The following is an 18,299-nucleotide window of genomic DNA, read 5'->3' as shown; positions in this document are numbered from 1 at the left end:
CATTAGACTGCATCACCAAAAAAAAGTTGCTGTTTTTCCGGCAGGATTACACAATCTAGGTGATTCTAAGACTTCTACCAAAATATTTCGGAAAAATATTAAGATTTACGTGAGCTGGACCGGTTTGAAAATACCTCTAAAAATGGAGTTTTTTATGAATAAAAATAGGTTCTTAAAGGATTTTTTGGAAAAAATCCCCTCAGATGACAATACAGGTTAAGCTTAAAAAATCTACATAAAAATATTAAAAAATGTTATCAACGGAATCATAGTAATGAAATTTTCGATGCTGTTTTTTTTACTTTTTCAAAGATTTGTGTAATAAAAAATCAAACGAAACGAAAAACGACGATATTTGATACCTGCGCCATGTATATAAAATTCGGTTTCGCCCGAACTTATACTTCCTTACTTGTTTTTGAATTAAATTACAGTCCATTCGTTAACAAACACTATATGTACCTATAAACGCAAGTTTTAAACTATGTAGGAAATTAAAAAAAGGTTCTAAAAATTTTCATCGAAATTTCAAAAGTCGAGTCTTGTGTGCAGTCTCGTACCCCATTCAATTTCGGTATAATAAAGTATAACTTTGGCGTAGCTTAAACTTACCGTTGATTTTTGAAAATTTTTTACCAGCGGAAAGAGCGTCAGCATAAAATTTTCAAAATTCAACGGAAATTTGTAGCTACTCCAAACTTGCACTTTATCATACCCAAGGCACATTAAACAGGTAGTATCAGTAGAGCAAAAACAACATTTTTGTGTATTTTGTTGTTGCTTCTGGTATCGAAAGTGTCAAAAACTGTTCTGAATTTTTTCTTCTAAATCAAAGCGTGCCATGTGAAATACAAAAAATTATAAAAAATAAAAAATTTAAATTGGAAAAAATAAAAATTGATGCAACTTTCTTTCCTAGTAAATTTGTTTGCTTCTCGAAGCATTGATCCATACTTTGCAAGGCCCAGTAATCAGCGGTCGTGCTGCCGAGTTGGGCGAACGTTCCAAAAGCTGCTATTCAATCGCTTGTTTTGTATGGAAAAAGGTTTCACAAGCAAATGGATTTTAACAACTTATAATTTTCGTGAGAAAAAATTAAAAATATTTGACATTTTCGAGACCAAATAATTTGAAAATAAATCAAATCAGCTGCTCTACTGATACTATCTGTTCAATGTACCTTGATCATACCAAAATTGAAATTGTTGAATCTTTATTTAATTTTCTATAAAGTTTAATATAAATGGAAATTGCATAAAAGAAAATTAACCCAGAAAAAATCAGCGAAAAAGCATTGTGCTTATTTAAGTGGATGGGAGTGTACATTGTTAGTCATTGTGCTATAAGCCGCCCGGTGCGGCTAGATGGGAATTATTTTTGTTGAAGCCCTCCCTACCCTCTGACCACCTAGCTTTAAGTGGGAACGAAGGTTTCGCACAACAATTGAGGAGGAGGGAATTAAAACTAGCCGTAGATCCCCAAACATTTTCACGAACGGCTCTAAAATGGCAATGGGAGTGGGTGCAGTGGGAACTGAACGTCAGGCGGGCAATAAGGTTACTTGACTATTGCAGCTTATTTCAAGCAGAGGTTTTCGCAATGAGGATAGCATCAGAGCTAGCCTACACCGAAACGACAATCAATTCAAAAGTAAACCTATACGTCGATAGTCAGGTGGCAATTAAGGCAGTTACCTCATATAGTATTTCATCCATAAACGTCCTTCGCAGCCGGGAAGCCATTGACAGGCTGGGCGCCGACAGAAGGCTGCCCGGCCACAAGGGAATAGAGGCTAATGAAATAGCGGATGAGACTGCCAAGAACGAAAACAGACAAACTAAATTCGTAGATCACTTCAACACTTATACAACGAAATAGACGATATCTAATATGATTAGGCAGTTCAGGGCTAGATGGAATGAGTTAACGACTTGAAAATCTGCAAAAATTATGTGCGAAAACGGCGGAAGCAATTATACTCGCTTCTTGCTACGGCTATCAAAGGAAGACAGGTGCATGAAGTGTTGTGAGCGGGTGTGCGGGAGACCAGGAAAACCTTGGAGCATCTTCTCTGCCGATATCCTGCACTGTCAAAAACAATTCGGGAAGTTAGAGGAAATCTCTAAAGTAGAGCTGAAATTTCTACTTAAATTCGCAAAAAGCGTTGACATCCTTTGTGATATTTACTTTAACGCGTAAAAACGAGCTCCAACTGGTAATGCTAATGACCTACCGGTGTGCGGCTCAACGCCGGCCAGATTAACCTAAGCTACCCTCTGACCAAAATTGATTCCCCTCTCTACTGTGAAAAGTTATTTAGACCGATTAAATAACCGACAAAAATTGGTAAACAGAAAAATGTTGTGCTCCATTATGACAAAGCCGAATCACACGCAAAAATTAAGAGCGCTTCGTTTGCGTTGCTTCATATCCTTCCTTAATGGTGCTGAATTTACTTAAAAAAAAAAAAATCCAATTGAGATCATTTGAATTAGTTTTCATTCCAACAGTCGGTGAAGTTTTTCGGAGGTAGGCATTGTGAACATGCCTTAAAAAAACTACAAGCTTTTCTCAATTGAAATTTTTCAACGCTCTCTTCATCTGAATCCTATTTAATGATGGTCCCAATAATTCGAATCAAGTTTTAGGTATATGAAAATTATTTGGTTGAAAAGTTATATCTTTTTACATTGGCTTTTATTTAAAGGATGTTACGACGAATTTTCACTAGGCATTGAAATGACGAAAAAGTTGTGCCCTTTAAAAAAAAGCCGCTTAAAAAGGCAGAGCTATTTTTAACGCCCAACTTTGTCGTTATAATTTGTGCCAATTGATACGGCATCAGCCTTATTAGATTCAAAAAATCTTCTGGTGTTTTTCAGTTTTGAATAAAAATTCTACGAAAATGGCAACACTGACATACATATACATATGTACCTACATGCACATTTCCATTGCATTTGTTGCCCAATTAAAATAATTACAACTGAGCTTAATCAACAGAAGCCACTAAAGTCCCAGTGTCAGCCAGTCACCTGACGACAGACGCTGCAATACGGTTGATGATGGTGGTAGCACTGTTGTTGCAATGCTACTAAACCTCATGCATTTACTGAAATTTCAAGATGCTTCGGTGGCCTATATGCTGAGTGGGAGATGTTAGTAGGTATACGAGGATGTATGAAGTTGGTTGGGTTTTGCACATCTAGTCGATAGTTTTACCAAAATAGCAAACGCATGAGTGGATGGCTGCATATTGCTTGACTGCTGTAGTTGGAATTTTGTGCGGCGTACATTTTGTTGCTGTCACCATCTCTGCTATTCTTGCTCTCCCTGTATCACTTGTCAGTGTTAATTAATTAACCAGCATTTTAACTGTTCAGTGTGAATATCACCTTTGCAATGGTTATACGGACTTTGATGTTGTTGGTGTATCGGAGAGATGCTGAGGTGTTCGCTAGCTTAACATTTGCTACCTACTAAGACTGTCATTGCCATTGTCACTGTCATTGCATGCAACAAAAGCCACATTTGCTGTCTTAACTAGTACTTGTATTTTATTTATTGCATTTTTGTTGTTCTCTGCTACACTTCTCACTGCCAAAGGTTGCCCATTAACTGTCTGTACATAGCGTTGTTGTAGGTTCTGCGTGTTACTGCGTTGCTGATAGCTTTTGCTTGATGAGCTTGTTAACATACTTGTTGCGCAATTAAAATATATGTATGTAAGTTCTCGCAATTGCTGCAACATGAGTCCTTAGGACTTCACTGGCTTCGCAAAGGCTGTGTTGGTGGTTATGCTGCCCGCCTCGTTTGCCTTCATTTGTTTCTTCAATGCTGCTCGTCTCTAATTTATTTGTTGTAACCGATCCTTCCATTGCGCTCTATTCTGCATCATTTATTAGCTTCGCTCACACCAAAAGCTCCTCAAACACCATATTTGTTGTCAACTTGTTAATGCTGCTGTTGCTGTTGTTCCTGCTGTTGCTGCTGCTGCCGCTGCTGTCGCTGTTTCCATTACTGCACCGCCACGTTTACGTGCCTCCCTCAGCTCCTTGCCCTCATTTCCTGCGCCACTCCAAAGTCATACATTCAGGTCGGCCATCATTTTGCGAAAATCGTTAAGTGATCCATAAGTATCGAAATCATCACAGCCATCCAATTCACTGCCTCGTGAGCCATGTCGGCTGCCCGGCGCTCCTGCGCCCATATTTGTGGGACGTGGCAAGGTCAAGGGTACTGGCAGCAGCTCCGGCATAACCGAATGGTGAGTGATGAGCGCACGCAGCGATGAGAACTCCTTGGTGAAGCCCTGTAAAAGCATCAAAAAGAAAAGAGTGAGCATTCCAGTTCATTTGGTTTTCTTTCATTTACACCTTCACTGGTGGTATCGAGTTTCATTGTGCATGTAACCAACCTTGATTTTATAGCCACGCGGCGTACGCAGTATCAGGTAGTGTGCCACTTTGGGCGCGGGCGGTGGCACGCGTAACGACAATGCAAAACAGCCGGGTTTTGTGCTACTCTGTCGCACCAAAAATGCGCCGGGACTTTGCCGCGACAACACCTCTAGCGAGATCTCACGCGGGATACCGGCTTGAAACCATGCGGCGCCCTTTAGCTCGTGTTGCTCTGCCAGGCTGAGATTGTCGAGTCGTAGCGGCGCGCTAGGCGCAAACATCTTTGGGCTGGAGTTGGCTGCGTAAAAATTGCAAAAAAGTGAATAGTTAAAAAATAACCAAAATTGTGCTTGCTTGTTGGCTTACCACTGCACGTCTCTCGCAAATATTTCTTCTTATAGCTAAATTCGGTGTGCTCTTGTAGGCCGATATGCGCTGCTTCGTGCGTTGGCAGTGCGGTCAAAGATTGCCGACAAGAATCGCCGAACTTGTTGGTAATCATTTTCTCCGGTTCACAGATCGCTTCGTTCACGTAACCATCGGAGATAGTTTGCGATGAGCCTGAATTGAGTGAGGATGAGGCTGTGTGTACAAGCGGTCGACTGTCTTCGGTGCCGCGCAGCAGACCCATACCCATTGTGAGGCGTTTGACCTGAAAGCAATAAAATAGAAGGATTGATAAAATGCGATGAAGATGGAATATAAGTAATAAAAAAAGAGGAAGGGTGATATTTTAATTTTTTATACTAAGCTCAAAATAGGGATCTGCTTTTTTGTGGCCCCCTCTTACTACCACCAAATTGGCGTTACATCAACATAACCAATTTTGACGGAGATGAAAAAAAAAAACCCAGCCAGTGCTGTCTTCTTCCATATGTTTTTCCAACGTATATGATCCAATCCTCATCCTATTCTATTGTATATTTTGGCTTCAAGTATTTGCGTCGATTCGTAAGACGTTATCCATCCAGCGGGGTCGCGCAGAGCTCCGTATAACTTAAGATGAATCTTACTCCCGAATACTCTGAAAGACCGCCTCAGTAAATGTAGCCATCGTCTGCGCTTTTGCACGGTACATTGGGACGGGAATGATGAGAGGCTTATGGAGAGAGAACTTTAATGCTCGATTGACTTTTCGAACCAAAGTAGCACTAGTTGGCTGGATTGATAACGCAGACATTGTGGCGTAAAGATAACTCCTTTTCGAGTTATACAAATCAGTTTTGAAATCGACAACAAGATTGTGGTGTCAATCCTTTTCTCGCGGGTCGTTCCCAGAAGTTGCCGTTAGCTAAATACCAGATCTGTGGTTGATTCGTCAGATTTATAGCCACACAGATGACACCGAAACAGTTGGTGACGGTGGGATTAAGTCTTTCGCACAATGCTGTCGATAGAATCTTAAAAGGAATATTCAGATCGCTGCGCCTACCGTAATTGGTGCATATGGGACGGTAGTTTTCGGCATTCATGATTCCGTTCCACCGGTTCCTGGCTGTAACATATGAATAGTTCAGTTGGCAAACCATCGTTATTTTTCAAGCGATCTATTGCTAATTTAAATTTGAACTGATCGGATAGTGGAAACAAATTTCATCATCGCCGAACGGTGGGTCATGGTTTCAACTATTTCCGCCGCTAGAAGCACTTAACGGGGTGAAGAAGTTAAGAAGAAGCTTAAGTAAGTATAGACCGACCTCTGTCCTGACCTGAAACCCGTCACGGGAGATGGAACTCACACCGAAAGTGGTCTCTCGTAGAAACGGGACTACAATCCAACAAATTTAATTATACCGTGAAAATTATTATTCATTGAAATCAAAAAAGGGCTAGGAAAGTGGTATTTGAGTGGAAGGTAGTCAGAGACATCTTCTGCGAAAAAGCCACCATAGGCAACAGATTGAATTCTCACAAATGTAATAACATCCAAAAACTCACATTCTGATAGACAAAAGGTGTACACCGTTCTTAGGTCCTCGATAATACACTCGAAAATGGTCAGGAGATGTCTGACTTTTCTATGGAACGCTTCAGATTATTACGCTGTCAAGTTCATATGGCTTCTAACTAGCCAGACGGGAAACTCTTGAGGAGTTATCGCTGAAAATGTGGAGTTTGTAAATGCATAGATGGGCGGTTAGCCGGGGGAGATAATTCCATCAGCCAGGTGTTGACCGGAGCTTATTAGTGGGTTATTAGCGGGAGTCTAAAGTGGTCTGGATAAAGACCATGAAGAAGGAGAAGATTGGCCGAAAGCTTGAGCTTTGAACAATTTGGGTCTCCCATCTTACTCCATACTGGTGAGCTATCGGGATTAGCTGACCCTTACTTGTATCCTCTTATATTAACCCAACCTACTAAACTAACCATCTTAAGACTATCTATGTTCTTCAATAACTTTTATACCATACCTACATATGTATATTATAACCAGGGCCGAAGAAAGTAAGGAAGAAAAGAATCCATTTTAAACGCTTGGATAAGCACTAAAACATTAGTAAATATGCTTGCAAATATGCTCTCCAAACTATAGAATTTAAGTACAGTCAAAACTCCTTGGACACTACAATTCACACACAGGAAATAGTAGCAAATTTATTTCTTGACCGTTTTCTTAAAAGGTCCGTACTTTAGCTTTATACATTAAAATAAACAAAATAAGCATGATCATTAAAATTAAGCTTGGAAACCCTAAATAAGTAAAATAAGCAATTCCAAGCAAAAGCTTAAACTTTTCGGCCCTGATTATAGCCAATTACCAAACCTGATTAAGTACACATATATTTTAATTAGTTCTAAAATCAAATAGGTGAGAACTCTTCTGCGTCTGTTGTTGTAAAGTTTGATACCTACGTTTGAAAATATCTATCATTTAATTACAGCAACCATTTTATTAATCTCAGATTGATACGAGTATCTCATTACTTACTTCACAGCATTAGATTTAATATGTAAATAAAATACGTAATTATATACCCGTAAATAAAAACAAATTAATGCCACTAAACTATTTCTATGTATATATGTATGTACGTAATCAGTTCGATTTCTCATTTTAAATGCAAATAGCACCAGCTCCCGAGGTTTCAGCACTCTACATCTGCAGCTGCTAAAAGTTTTGCGTAATTCGACGACTTCACCTGCAAAATTGCAAAAGTTTCAGCGTGTCAAATTCGTGGCTAACCACAAACGCACAAAACTTTCGCACCAAATGCATCGATTGCGTGTTTTTTTTGTTCATCACCTCTCTTTGGATTTATAAACTTACCCGGCGAATGAATGAGTTTGGGGTGTTGAAATTACTGAAACTTTTGGGGTTTTTTGATTTTCGTTTGGTTTTTGATTGTGGCTGCGTGGTTGTATTTAGTTCAGAAGTTTTAAGGTATTGAATCTGCAAAAGTAAGTTAGCGTGATCGAAACGGAATCACATAAAAATTGATTTATTGAATGCGTGAAAATTGCTAGGGTTTAAATTCCGAGGTGTTATGATGACCTAGTGAACTTTTACTAGTGAAATTTTGGAAATATTTGTCGGCATATTACTATTTATATACGTAAATATGTATGTACATATATATTATTACAGAAAACTTAAGTTCAAATTTTCAATATGGATAGTAGGCATTTTGGTAGGCATCCATGCCGGATATCATTTTGGTTATTCGATTATATTTATCAGATGCGAAGTAGTAGGTCACAGTTTGACCGCAGATGTATCCCAAATAAAGCTGCGGTTCCCAAATCGGGAATTAAACAAGTAAGAAAGTCTACGTTCGGGCGGAGCCGAACATTAAATACCCGGCGCAAGTATTAAATATATGTTTTTTCACCTAAAGCTACCGCTAGATGGTAAGCCGGGGTGTATCAATTTTGAGTAAATTAGTGACTACGCCCATTTTCCAAAAATTTATAATATTCTTATTTTTCGTCTAAAACTTATTATAAATATCAATTTTGAGTGAATAATCTCCAGTAGTTACTAAAATATTGAAGTTTTCGTATTTCTGAAAATAACCGTTATATGGGAAGTAGGCGTGGTTATTGAGCTATTTTAAAAATTTTCGCCCATTTGGTATGCTGTGCGAAGGCCAACAACTGTGCGAAGTTTGGAAGAAATTGGTGCAGCGGTTACCAAGATATACACATGTAACCATAAGTGGGCGTGACTACGCCCATTTTCCAAAATTTTATAATATTCTTATTTTTCGCCTAAAACTTATTGTAAATATAAATTTTGAGTGAATTATCTTCAGTAGTTACTAAAATATCGCAGTTTTCGTATTTCTGGAAATTACCGTTATATGGGAAGTGGGCGTGGTTAAAGTACGATTTCGCCCATTTTCAATACCAACCTACCTTGGATTAAGGGAAACCTACATACCAAATTTCGTTGAGCTATCTCAATTTTTGCTCGAGTTATCGTGTACACGGGCGGACGGACAGACGGACAGACGGACGGACAGACAGACAAGGCTTAATCGATTTCTTTTTTCATCCTGATCATTTATGTATACATTTGTCTATATCTATCTTGATTCGTTTTGGCTGTTACAAAAAACCGTTATGTGAACAAAATTAATATACCCTTGTGCACAAGTGCGCTCGGGTATAAAAATAAAATAGAAAGAGGACAGAGAACAGGGAACAGGGAGCAGCTTGTGTTGGAACTGTGAGTGCAATGAGAGGGCAAGATGGATAGGCCTCCATTAGGGTTTTTTGGCCTTTACCTACTCCTGTAAGACGAGGTACTGTTTACAAATCAACAGATACCGAATTCTACGGACGTTTTGGGTTCAATATCCTGTTTAGGTTAGGTGTTAAGTCGTACCGATTTTTTACAGAGTCCGGTTAGAACTTCTGTCTTGGCTGAGAGTTATTTCCTAGACAGCTGAAGATGTCTCTTTAACGACTTTGCAACCTCGCTGACTTAACGCCAATTGGAAATGCGAAGTGAAGCCATGTTCCTTCTTTACTTCGTCTTTCCATCGCAGTGGGGGCCTCCCCCTCTATATCATTGTAAAGCTCATACAGCTTATCATTCCATCGCCTGCGATAGTCGCCGTGGCGAAAAGCCCTTTTGACAAAAACCACTTGAGCATGTTCAAAATGCAGATATGTATGTATATGCACATATAAAATTTTTCTCGCGTTGCTCCAACAGTCGCAATGGTCGAGTGAACAGAACATGGCGTGCTATTCGAGAGATCCGGCGTTCGAATCCTCAGGGAGCGGATTTTTTAAATACAATTTTTAATTTATTTTTTAATTCAGTTCTCTTCTCTTTTTTAATTTTATTTTATATTTAAAATTTTGTTTTTGGTAGTTTTTTATTTAAACAAAATTTTTTTCTTTTTAGAATTCTTTTTTCAAATTTTTAGATTTTGTTGTTTAAAACACAAAAATATATTTTTTTTTATTTCATAAAATTTTTAGAAACTTGTTTTATTTTTTTAATTTTTGTAAATTTAATTCTTTATTTTTAAATTTCTCAATTTTTAGATTTTGTTGTTTTAAAAAGAAAAATTGTTTTGTTTAATTCTATTTTATTTTTATGAACTTAATTTAATTTTTTTCATGAATTTTATTTTTTTAATTCAATATTTAAATGTTATTGTTTTAAAACGAATATTTCTATAAACATTTTTAATTTTTTGAAACATGCTTTATTTATTTTTATTGTTTTAATTTTTAAACTTTTTTGTTTTAATATTTTTTTAATTTATAGATTTTATTGTTTCAAAAGAAAAATATATATTTTTAATTTAAACTTGTTTATTGATTGCCTTTTTTGTTTTTATTTAATTTTCTTTCTTAATTTTTTTTTTAATTTTCTTTTAATTTGGCATTAGAAGGACTGTGTTGAGTTGAAAGAGAATTGCCAGAACTGCCCTGTATTTGTGCATAATACATTGAGATACATATGTATGTGCTTAGCCTGCTATAGTTCCTTTCCCAACTCAAAAGTGATTTTCACAAAAAAAAAAAAAAACAATTGCAACGCACACACAATTTTTAATATCTCCAAAGCAAGTTTGTTAAAACGACACCAAATTCAAATCAAAAATTAATGATACACATTAAAACTGTTAAATCGCTGAAAAACAATTCCAACCAACTTTTCACAATTCGCGCTCGAGTGCATTCACACTAGAAAATTGCTCCTACATATAAACAAAAGTGCTTTATCATGCATTACGTATGTATGTATGTCAACTGTAGGGATGTGCTAGTAGCGCGGAAGGCAATACCCCAAATTTCAACACTACTGGCGTAAACTTTTCTTATAGTTTTTCACATTCAATTACACAGCAGGCACTCGTGTACATACATACATATGTAACTGTCTACTAACCAGCATACAGATTTCGCAGAGAAACTTACTAACTTTATGACACACATAAATCTCGGCGATAAAAGTGTTGTAAAAAAATGCTTAACCAGAGACACAATCGAAAAACTTTGCGAACAAACAAAACAAAAGCCTAGAAATGCGAGTTAGTAGAATTAAATTTCACGCCTGTAAATGACACGCGGCGCAGAAAACACAGAAAAGCAGAAAAAAAGCAGTAAGTGCATTGCGGCAGGCCTGCACATTGTCAGAGTGCAGCAAGAAGCCGAGAACAATACAGATGTGAATTTTTGAATTGGAATGCGAATGCGAACTTGTGAATGTGAATGTGAATGGCATTGTGTGACGCCTTTTTCTTGTCGGCAATGGCAAAAATGCTAGTAAACTCAAAGCGCACAGACAACGGGACAAAGGAAGATGCAACGTGCTGGCTTGTCGAGTGTGCAGTGAATTTTTCCCCTATTTCGAAAATAAAGCTGATATTAGCCACTTGGTGTGCAGGTAGAGTGGCTTAGAATACTGGGGCTACTTGTGAGTGTGCAAACAAAGTCAGCAGTCATTTATTTGAGATCTGGCCAAAATAAATTAAATTTAAAGAGAAGTAACTTCCGGCAACTTTAAGCGCAGTCAGAGATTGTATGTATGTGCATTAGGCTGTATCAGAAAAAAAGTTCGCCATCCCGAGTCTAAGGTATTTTGTAAGACAAAACGAATGTTTTTTTTTTTATTTTTGATTGGCTGAACGTGGAGACGCCTTTTAATTTTTTTTTCGTCATATCTTCGCCAATTACAGTCGGATTTTAAATTAAGATTTCTCGATGTTTTGTCTTGGAAGAGACAATTATTTTTTCCTAAAATTCTTAATCTTAGTCTAAATATTAATCTTAATCCTAATCGTAATCTTAATCCTAATAGTCATCTTAATCTTAACCCCAGTCTTAATCTAAATGTTAATTTTAATCTTAATCTTAATCTGAATGGCAACCTTAATTCTAATCCTAGTCTTACACTTAATCTTAATCTTAATAGCAATCTTAATCTTAATCTTAATCATAATCATAATCTTAATCATAATCTTGATCTTAATATAAATCTTCATCTTAATCTTAATCATAACCTTAATCTTGAACTTAATCTTATTCATAATCTTAATTTTAGTCTTAATCCTGATCGTAAGCTTAATCTTAATCTTAATATCAATCTTAATCCTGGTCGTAACCTTAATTTTAATCATTATCTTAATCTTTTATTAACCTTAATATTAATCTTTAATTAACCTTGATCCTAAACTTAATTATTAACTTAATCTTAATCTTATTCATAATCTTAATCCTAAACTTAATCTTAACTCTTATCTTAATCTTAATCTCAATCTAAATCTTAGTTTTAATATAAATCTTAGTCTAATATTCATCCTAGACATATTAATCTCAATATTAATCTTAATCTTTATCTCAATATCGGCCTCATCCTCACCCTCAACCTCAATCTGAATCTCAATCGAAATCTTAGCTTTAATCGTGGTTGTGCCCCCGCCATCCCCTCCGTTTTGCTGTTTTTTCGTTTCACTGCAGTTTGAAATTTGATCCCAACGAATTTTTTTCGTTTGCTTGTAAGGTGGTACGGTCTAATGTGCATGCCTTCATACATAGGTATGTACATTTGTTTAAACATCCCACACCAAATCGCATGTGTGCATAAATAAGTCTTCTTAAGGACATTTGAATGCACTTTAAATGCGACTGGCGCTTGCATAGTTTAGGAGCCGGTATGCCCAACTTTTGTAGTTTGATTTTTCTTTGTTTTTTGATTTTTTGCTTGTTTGAGTTCGCTTACATTCCTTTCATTGTTCTTCTTAGTTTGTTCTTATGTCTTACTTACCGGTTGACAAGGTTGTATGGCAATCTAAATGAAAACAGCTGCTGGCAAGACAATCAGTACGTAATAGTCTGTGTTACTACGTCTGCACATGCGCAGGTACATACATACCCGTAAGCGACTGATTGTTGCTGCCACAAATGCACGGGCACTTACCATACATACATACATACGTACAAGTAATTTGCCAGACGGTTGAATAAGCTCAATAACTGCCTTGCAAACTTAGTATTCAGTCTTAGGATTTTAGTACGTCCGTCCTTAGCCCCAAAAAGCTTCGGTCGACCTTCAACTGCAGTCAATGAACGTTTGGCATTGTTTCTTGTGGACTTCTATTTGCACATACCTATGTACATACTTTCTACAATCATCTGAAGTGCAATACTTCGCTTCTTTTGTTTGGCTTGCTTAAATCTTTTGTCCTCAAATTCGTTGCCGTTCAAGACTTTAGTGAACTATATTCATACATACATTCGTTTTTTTACAAGGATAATCGTCGGTTTGAGATATAATTTGCTACCTTAGAATTTTTGTGTGACCTAAATGTGCAAAAAAGTTTTGATGTTAAGGAGCTTTAATTAAAAAAGAAAAAATTTCCTTCAATTCGCTATGTACGTCCTGCCAGGATGACTTAACTCCACGGCGCACAAGAGTACGACAGATCAATTCAAATGCCTTGATCAGCGCCCTAAAATATAAGCACTTCAGTACCAACTGGCAGTGTGGGGTGAACACACTAACCGCCTTGGCAGGGTTCTAGGTCCGTCTAAATTTCTGCCGTACTATGGGTTCGGCACCCGGTTGCAGTGCAACTCCACATTGAACCATTGCTGGTTCTATTTACCCACATTTGGGTGTTAAACCACAACCACCACGATACTGGAGTAATGCTCACTCGCTTGACTTGCCCTGACTTGCACTTGCTCGACTTGCACACTTCTCATCTCTCACCATTTTGCTCACCTTGCTCGTCTCGCTCGCCTTACTCGTGAGCCCACTCCGGGGGCAAAGGGTGATTTCTCGACTCGCTCAACTTTCTCAACGGCTCGAGTTGCTTAACTTGCACACTTTTCCCACGCCATTCTTCAACCTTTCTTTCAACTTCTTTCTCAACATTTTGCTCATCGTGCTTGCCTTGTTGGCCTTGCTTGTTTCGCTAGTCTTGCTCGTCTCGCTCGCGAACACACTCCGGGGCATTCTGTTCCCCGCGGTACCATAATACAGTCTCTCGTCAGACCTCGAAAGCCTCCACTCGACTCAAGAACTGGCAGCCCTAGACTGGGTACCAAGGGGTTGTCGAGCCCGTAATTCCACTTAGGCGGAGTCCCCTGGGGGGTTGGGTCAAAGGACCTACTGTTATATGCTGCCTCGAACGGCAGATAGTTTAATTGATAACCCTTTTAATGACGGTAACACACTCCGAGGCTTGTGATAACTGAGTGAGGTTCAGCGATTATGGCAAACAGAGAAACTACTTATTACAAGAAAGTAAAAGATTACATCCTCTTCTCCACCTAAGCTAGGATATTATTATAGACAGTAGATCATTGCGGATATTGAATGTGGAATAGAGGGTTCAACCGGAATACGCTTGGTCTTCCCCTCGACGCATTCTATGGATCTACACAGCAGTCTGTAATACAAAAATGCTCCATGGTGTTTTGATATGGTGGCCCGTGGTGCAAGAAAACCACGCTTATCATTTCCTTAAAAAAGCACTAATACAACATGCCATCCATTTTAATGTTTGTTTTGAATCTACAATCGGAGCTGATTGTTGGGTGTTAAAGAGCTCCGGTGTGTGAATTTAAACACAGAAAAAATATTGTTGCGTCGTCTCATCCGCTTCAAGTCAGGAAGGAACAGCCCCACAAGTTGCCTGCAGCCCCATCTGCTCAATGAAAGCAAATACCTAGGAATGGGGGTTTTCCTACCGGCAGTCCTAGTTTCTGATGGTGGCTTCGATGGCCGAAGTGGGGAGTGCTATAACTGGTTGCGGACCCAGAGTAAAACAAGTTCGTTATGTTTCCTAACATAATTTAGTCAAAACTTGCATTGCAAACTAGTTTGGAAGTAGCTAGAGGGCTGACCAATGCATCGAGTGCTGCATGGCTTTCTCTATAGATACGTCAACTCCTACTTCTCCACTTATTTTCCACATGGCAGTCGATGGTCTAGATGATTGCGAATACCTCAGCTTATAAAACCGAGGCATGTTTCAAAATACAAGTGAATATTGTCTCCGTTATTAAGTATTCAAATATATATTTTTTTTAAATTTTGCACTCATTTGTTTAATGAACAAATTATATACACATATATGTATACCAATCGAAAGCATAAAGCCTATCGCCATTAGGGTGGATATTAAAGCGTCAAAATTTAATGCACAGAGATTTTTAAAGCAATTTTCTATATGTACATACTGTACAAGTGCAATAACTAAATTTTCGAAATATTTTATCAGATCGGTTAGTTCAACTCACCAAAGGCGGTTTATCGGCCATGCGCCGGCAATTATTCATTTCCGTTGGTGAATTATCCTCCTCCGAGCTGGGTGAGCGCGGCACGGCCAGTTGACCGGGTTGAAGGTGGTGGTGTGCTTCCAAAGGCGGTTCATTGCAACTGTATGAGTGGAGGGTAAATTAGTTAACTATTACATATATACGTATGTATGTATATAAAGCACTCAAACATGCCTTAAGCTAATTTGTGGCAGTAAGTGTATGGGACGTCGTCCTTGTGTGGGCGAGACATGCGACATGGGCTGCTCGACGCGTAAACGTATGTCCTGCATTTTGGCTGCGAGAATTTACCCAAAAAATTTACCTAGGTGCGTGCCCAACTATTACGTATTCCTTGTAATGTTGAACGAGCTGCAAAGAAAAGAGAGAAAAAATTTTGAAAAGAATATAAATTAATGCATGTTGTAAGAATTTGCAAGATATGCAAGAATTTTCAAAACTAATAAGTCTCTTAATGCAAATATTACACCCTTTACTTATGTTATTGGCAAAAAACAAAAAGTTGTTAAAAAATTTTGTGTTGTAAATAATTTGTCCAAACTTAAGCGCCATCAAACTTCAGTGCGCAAAATACGAAGCATTCAGACGCATAAACGAGCAGTTTACCTTTTTCTTTTCTCTAAGTCGTGTTACAAAACTTTTTAAACTCTTTTAAGTACTTGCAAATTTTCAAAACAATGCTTCAATTTTACCAAGAAGATGAAGTCGCACAACAATGGGAGAAGAAAATGTGAAATAACAACAGCAGACAACGGATTTAAGCAAGGCAACAACAAAAATATAATGTTTTCAACGAAAATTTGTGCGTACATATGTATGTATGCACATTAGGGTGGTCAAATGAACGATTTTTTTCAGTGTCACGCCTTCACATATAAATTTTGGTCCCGATTGGAGTCCTTTAAGGCGTGTCGCAAAGTGGTCAAAGGCCTGCTGCCTTTAAGGACTCAAAAAATTAAAAATATGTTTTTTCATTTAATGCCCAAACTCGATACCACTAAAGTCGAAGATATCACATATAAATTTTAGTCACGATTGAACTCGGTTAAGACGCCGTCATAGGGTAATCTGAACTTTGACCTTTGTGCGACCAGCCTTAACCGTCTCCAATCGGGACCAAAATATATATGTGATATCTTCGCCTATAGTAACATCGAAGTAGTGGTTGAGGCTTAGGAAATCTGATGTAAAAATTTGCTAACTACTTTTAAGGACCACCCTAATGTATATATGTAGCTATGTTTGGTTAACACGTACACACATACATTCTTATATACAAATTTCGTAGTCTTTAGACATCCTGCGTGCCTGCGGTTCTCAGTGGTGGCAAATTTTGTGGCTTGTCAAAGTCTTTAACTTCATTTAAGTGGCTCTATGGGTTTTGGTGGTACTGCGTAGCAACTCTTTAGCACTACAGAGCAGCTTTTGTAATAGTTTTGCAAATATTTCAGTGGTTGAGTATCTGAGATTTTGTGATTGGAGGAGTGTAGCGTAAACTTTTCTAAGTAACGTCAGTAAATGGGGAGTACTTCCACAAATATAGAATATCGGATTTCCACTGGACATTAAGCAAATTGGTGGCTACCAGAGCCTAAATTTCAAAAAAAGGAGTTCAATCAATTCAAGCGCCATGTAACGAATTCAAGTCAAAGTTTTTGCTTAATTGACGAAATGTTGTTACTGCGAAGTGACGAGGACCAACCTTCAGGTCACGCTCTTCGATGAAGTCACAGGCAGTGGTAAGGCCGATCAAGAGGAGTGTCTCGAAATCGAGTCAAAGCTTTATGAAAATGTGTTCGAAAATATTTCGCTGGAGACTTCCTAGGTAGGTGATCCCTGCTGAAGAGGTACCTAGAAGATCCAGGGCCCTCTTTGCCTAACGAAGATTACAATGGAGACCGACAAAGTGGTGCGTCTCCAACAGCAACAAAGCCAAGAAATCCGCATAGGTAAAAAGCTGTTATTCGTAATGAGAACAGCAAATCTTAAAATATTCGGTTCTAACGCGCAAATTCCCGAAGCTGATGTAGAGGAGATCTAAGTAAGTCTTTTTATGTTCCATCTTGTGCTAACCGCTTATAATCGTCATCCAGTCGGAGCTGATAATGGACACAACTGCCAGATATTGTCAGCATACTTAGCACAGGATAGACCGTCTTCGCCACAAGAAGTCGACTGGCAGGAACTAGTCAATTTAAAGCTCGATCTAAATTCAGGTCTTTTAATAAAGGTAACATCCTATTTAATCTTTTCTAGAACTTCTGAGCTCTGTGGCTAAGCATAATTCATTTAACGTTATTAACCAAGGGGGCTTAAAGACCATCCGACCCGAAGACGAGATCCTCTCAGATCAACATCTTATACTTTTTGAGCTGAATATCCCAGCGAAAGTGTTTGCTATATATTCCCAGCTGTTTGAATACGGCCTTCGGCAAGACCTTTACGAAAGCAGGCCCGTAACGTAAGGTTAAGAAAGCACGCACCACTTGGTGAGATGATGAACAAACAGGAATATACAAAATTTGGAAAGTAGGCAAGAAAGTTGATTAAATAATGTTATAAAGTATGGTCTCGCACTATCTTAAAGCTCAGAAAAATCCTCGAAAAGGACACTGTTAGCCAACCAGTATTATGAGATTATACGCTTTGTGGCCCGAGCCGGCCGGAAAGTTATTAGACATCCTCCTGAAAACACACTTCTCAGTGACTAGGGTCGAAGAAAATTAGACTCCTACTCTAAATACTGCGATAACCCTCTTTTAGAGGTAACAAAAATACATTTTTGATTGTTCAGTTTCTCTCCCTCTCCGGCTCTGGATCGTGGAACCAATTATGTTTTTAGTACCGGTAATTCAGCTGCTAAATACAGCACAATCAAATTGTGGGCTTAAGGGTATTGGAGAAAGGGGACGTTCGGGCAGAGTGTCATGCTGGATTGATATAAATGAGATGCTCACCAACTTTGTCATAAGTAAAAAAAAAATTAGCTGCAGTTAATCCGGATTAAGTCCGAGCTGTTTCCAAATCTAAAGAAGAGACTTGTTGGTAAGAAAGGAATGAATGAAGGGGACCTTGAGAAAACCTATTATTTGGAGGTGAAAAATTAAATAATATACATTTTTTTAAGGTACTAGTTTATTAACATTT

The 18,299-nt window shown here is 38.1% G+C and overlaps 1 protein-coding gene across 1 annotated transcript; it reads right to left on the bottom strand.

Annotated features, from left to right (window-relative positions):
* Positions 1-2,039: 2,039 nt before the first annotated feature.
* On the bottom strand, positions 2,040-15,499 carry LOC118747672. The gene is made up of 5 exons (XM_036481733.1): positions 15,327-15,499; positions 15,114-15,252; positions 4,767-5,052; positions 4,418-4,698; positions 2,040-4,312 (listed from the first exon to the last, which is right to left on the bottom strand). The coding sequence occupies exons 1-5, from the start codon at positions 15,422-15,424 to the stop codon at positions 4,085-4,087; spliced, it is 1,032 nt and encodes a 343-aa protein (XP_036337626.1). The 5' UTR covers positions 15,425-15,499; the 3' UTR covers positions 2,040-4,084.
* Between the last annotated feature and the right edge of the window lie 2,800 nt (positions 15,500-18,299).

This window comes from Rhagoletis pomonella, unplaced genomic scaffold (genome assembly GCF_013731165.1).
Source record: "Rhagoletis pomonella isolate Grant_MI unplaced genomic scaffold, Rhpom_1.0 Rhpom_scaffold_00012, whole genome shotgun sequence".
NCBI classification, from domain to species: Eukaryota; Metazoa; Arthropoda; class Insecta; order Diptera; family Tephritidae; genus Rhagoletis; species Rhagoletis pomonella.
Note: the sequence above shows the minus strand (reverse complement) of the source record. Positions and strands in the feature narration are given on the sequence as shown.

Excerpts from the sequence above, each read along its gene's own strand:
- LOC118747672 (XM_036481733.1), bottom strand. The coding sequence starts at position 15,424 with ATGCAGGACATACGTTTACGCGTCGAGCAGCCCATGTCGCATGTCTCG. Across the intron at positions 15,253-15,326 it reads CTGCCACAAATTAGCTTAAG|TTGCAATGAACCGCCTTTGG; the intron begins GCATGTTTGAGT and ends CCACTCATACAG. Across the intron at positions 4,313-4,417 it reads CGCGTGGCTATAAAATCAAG|GGCTTCACCAAGGAGTTCTC; the intron begins GTTGGTTACATG and ends ATGCTTTTACAG.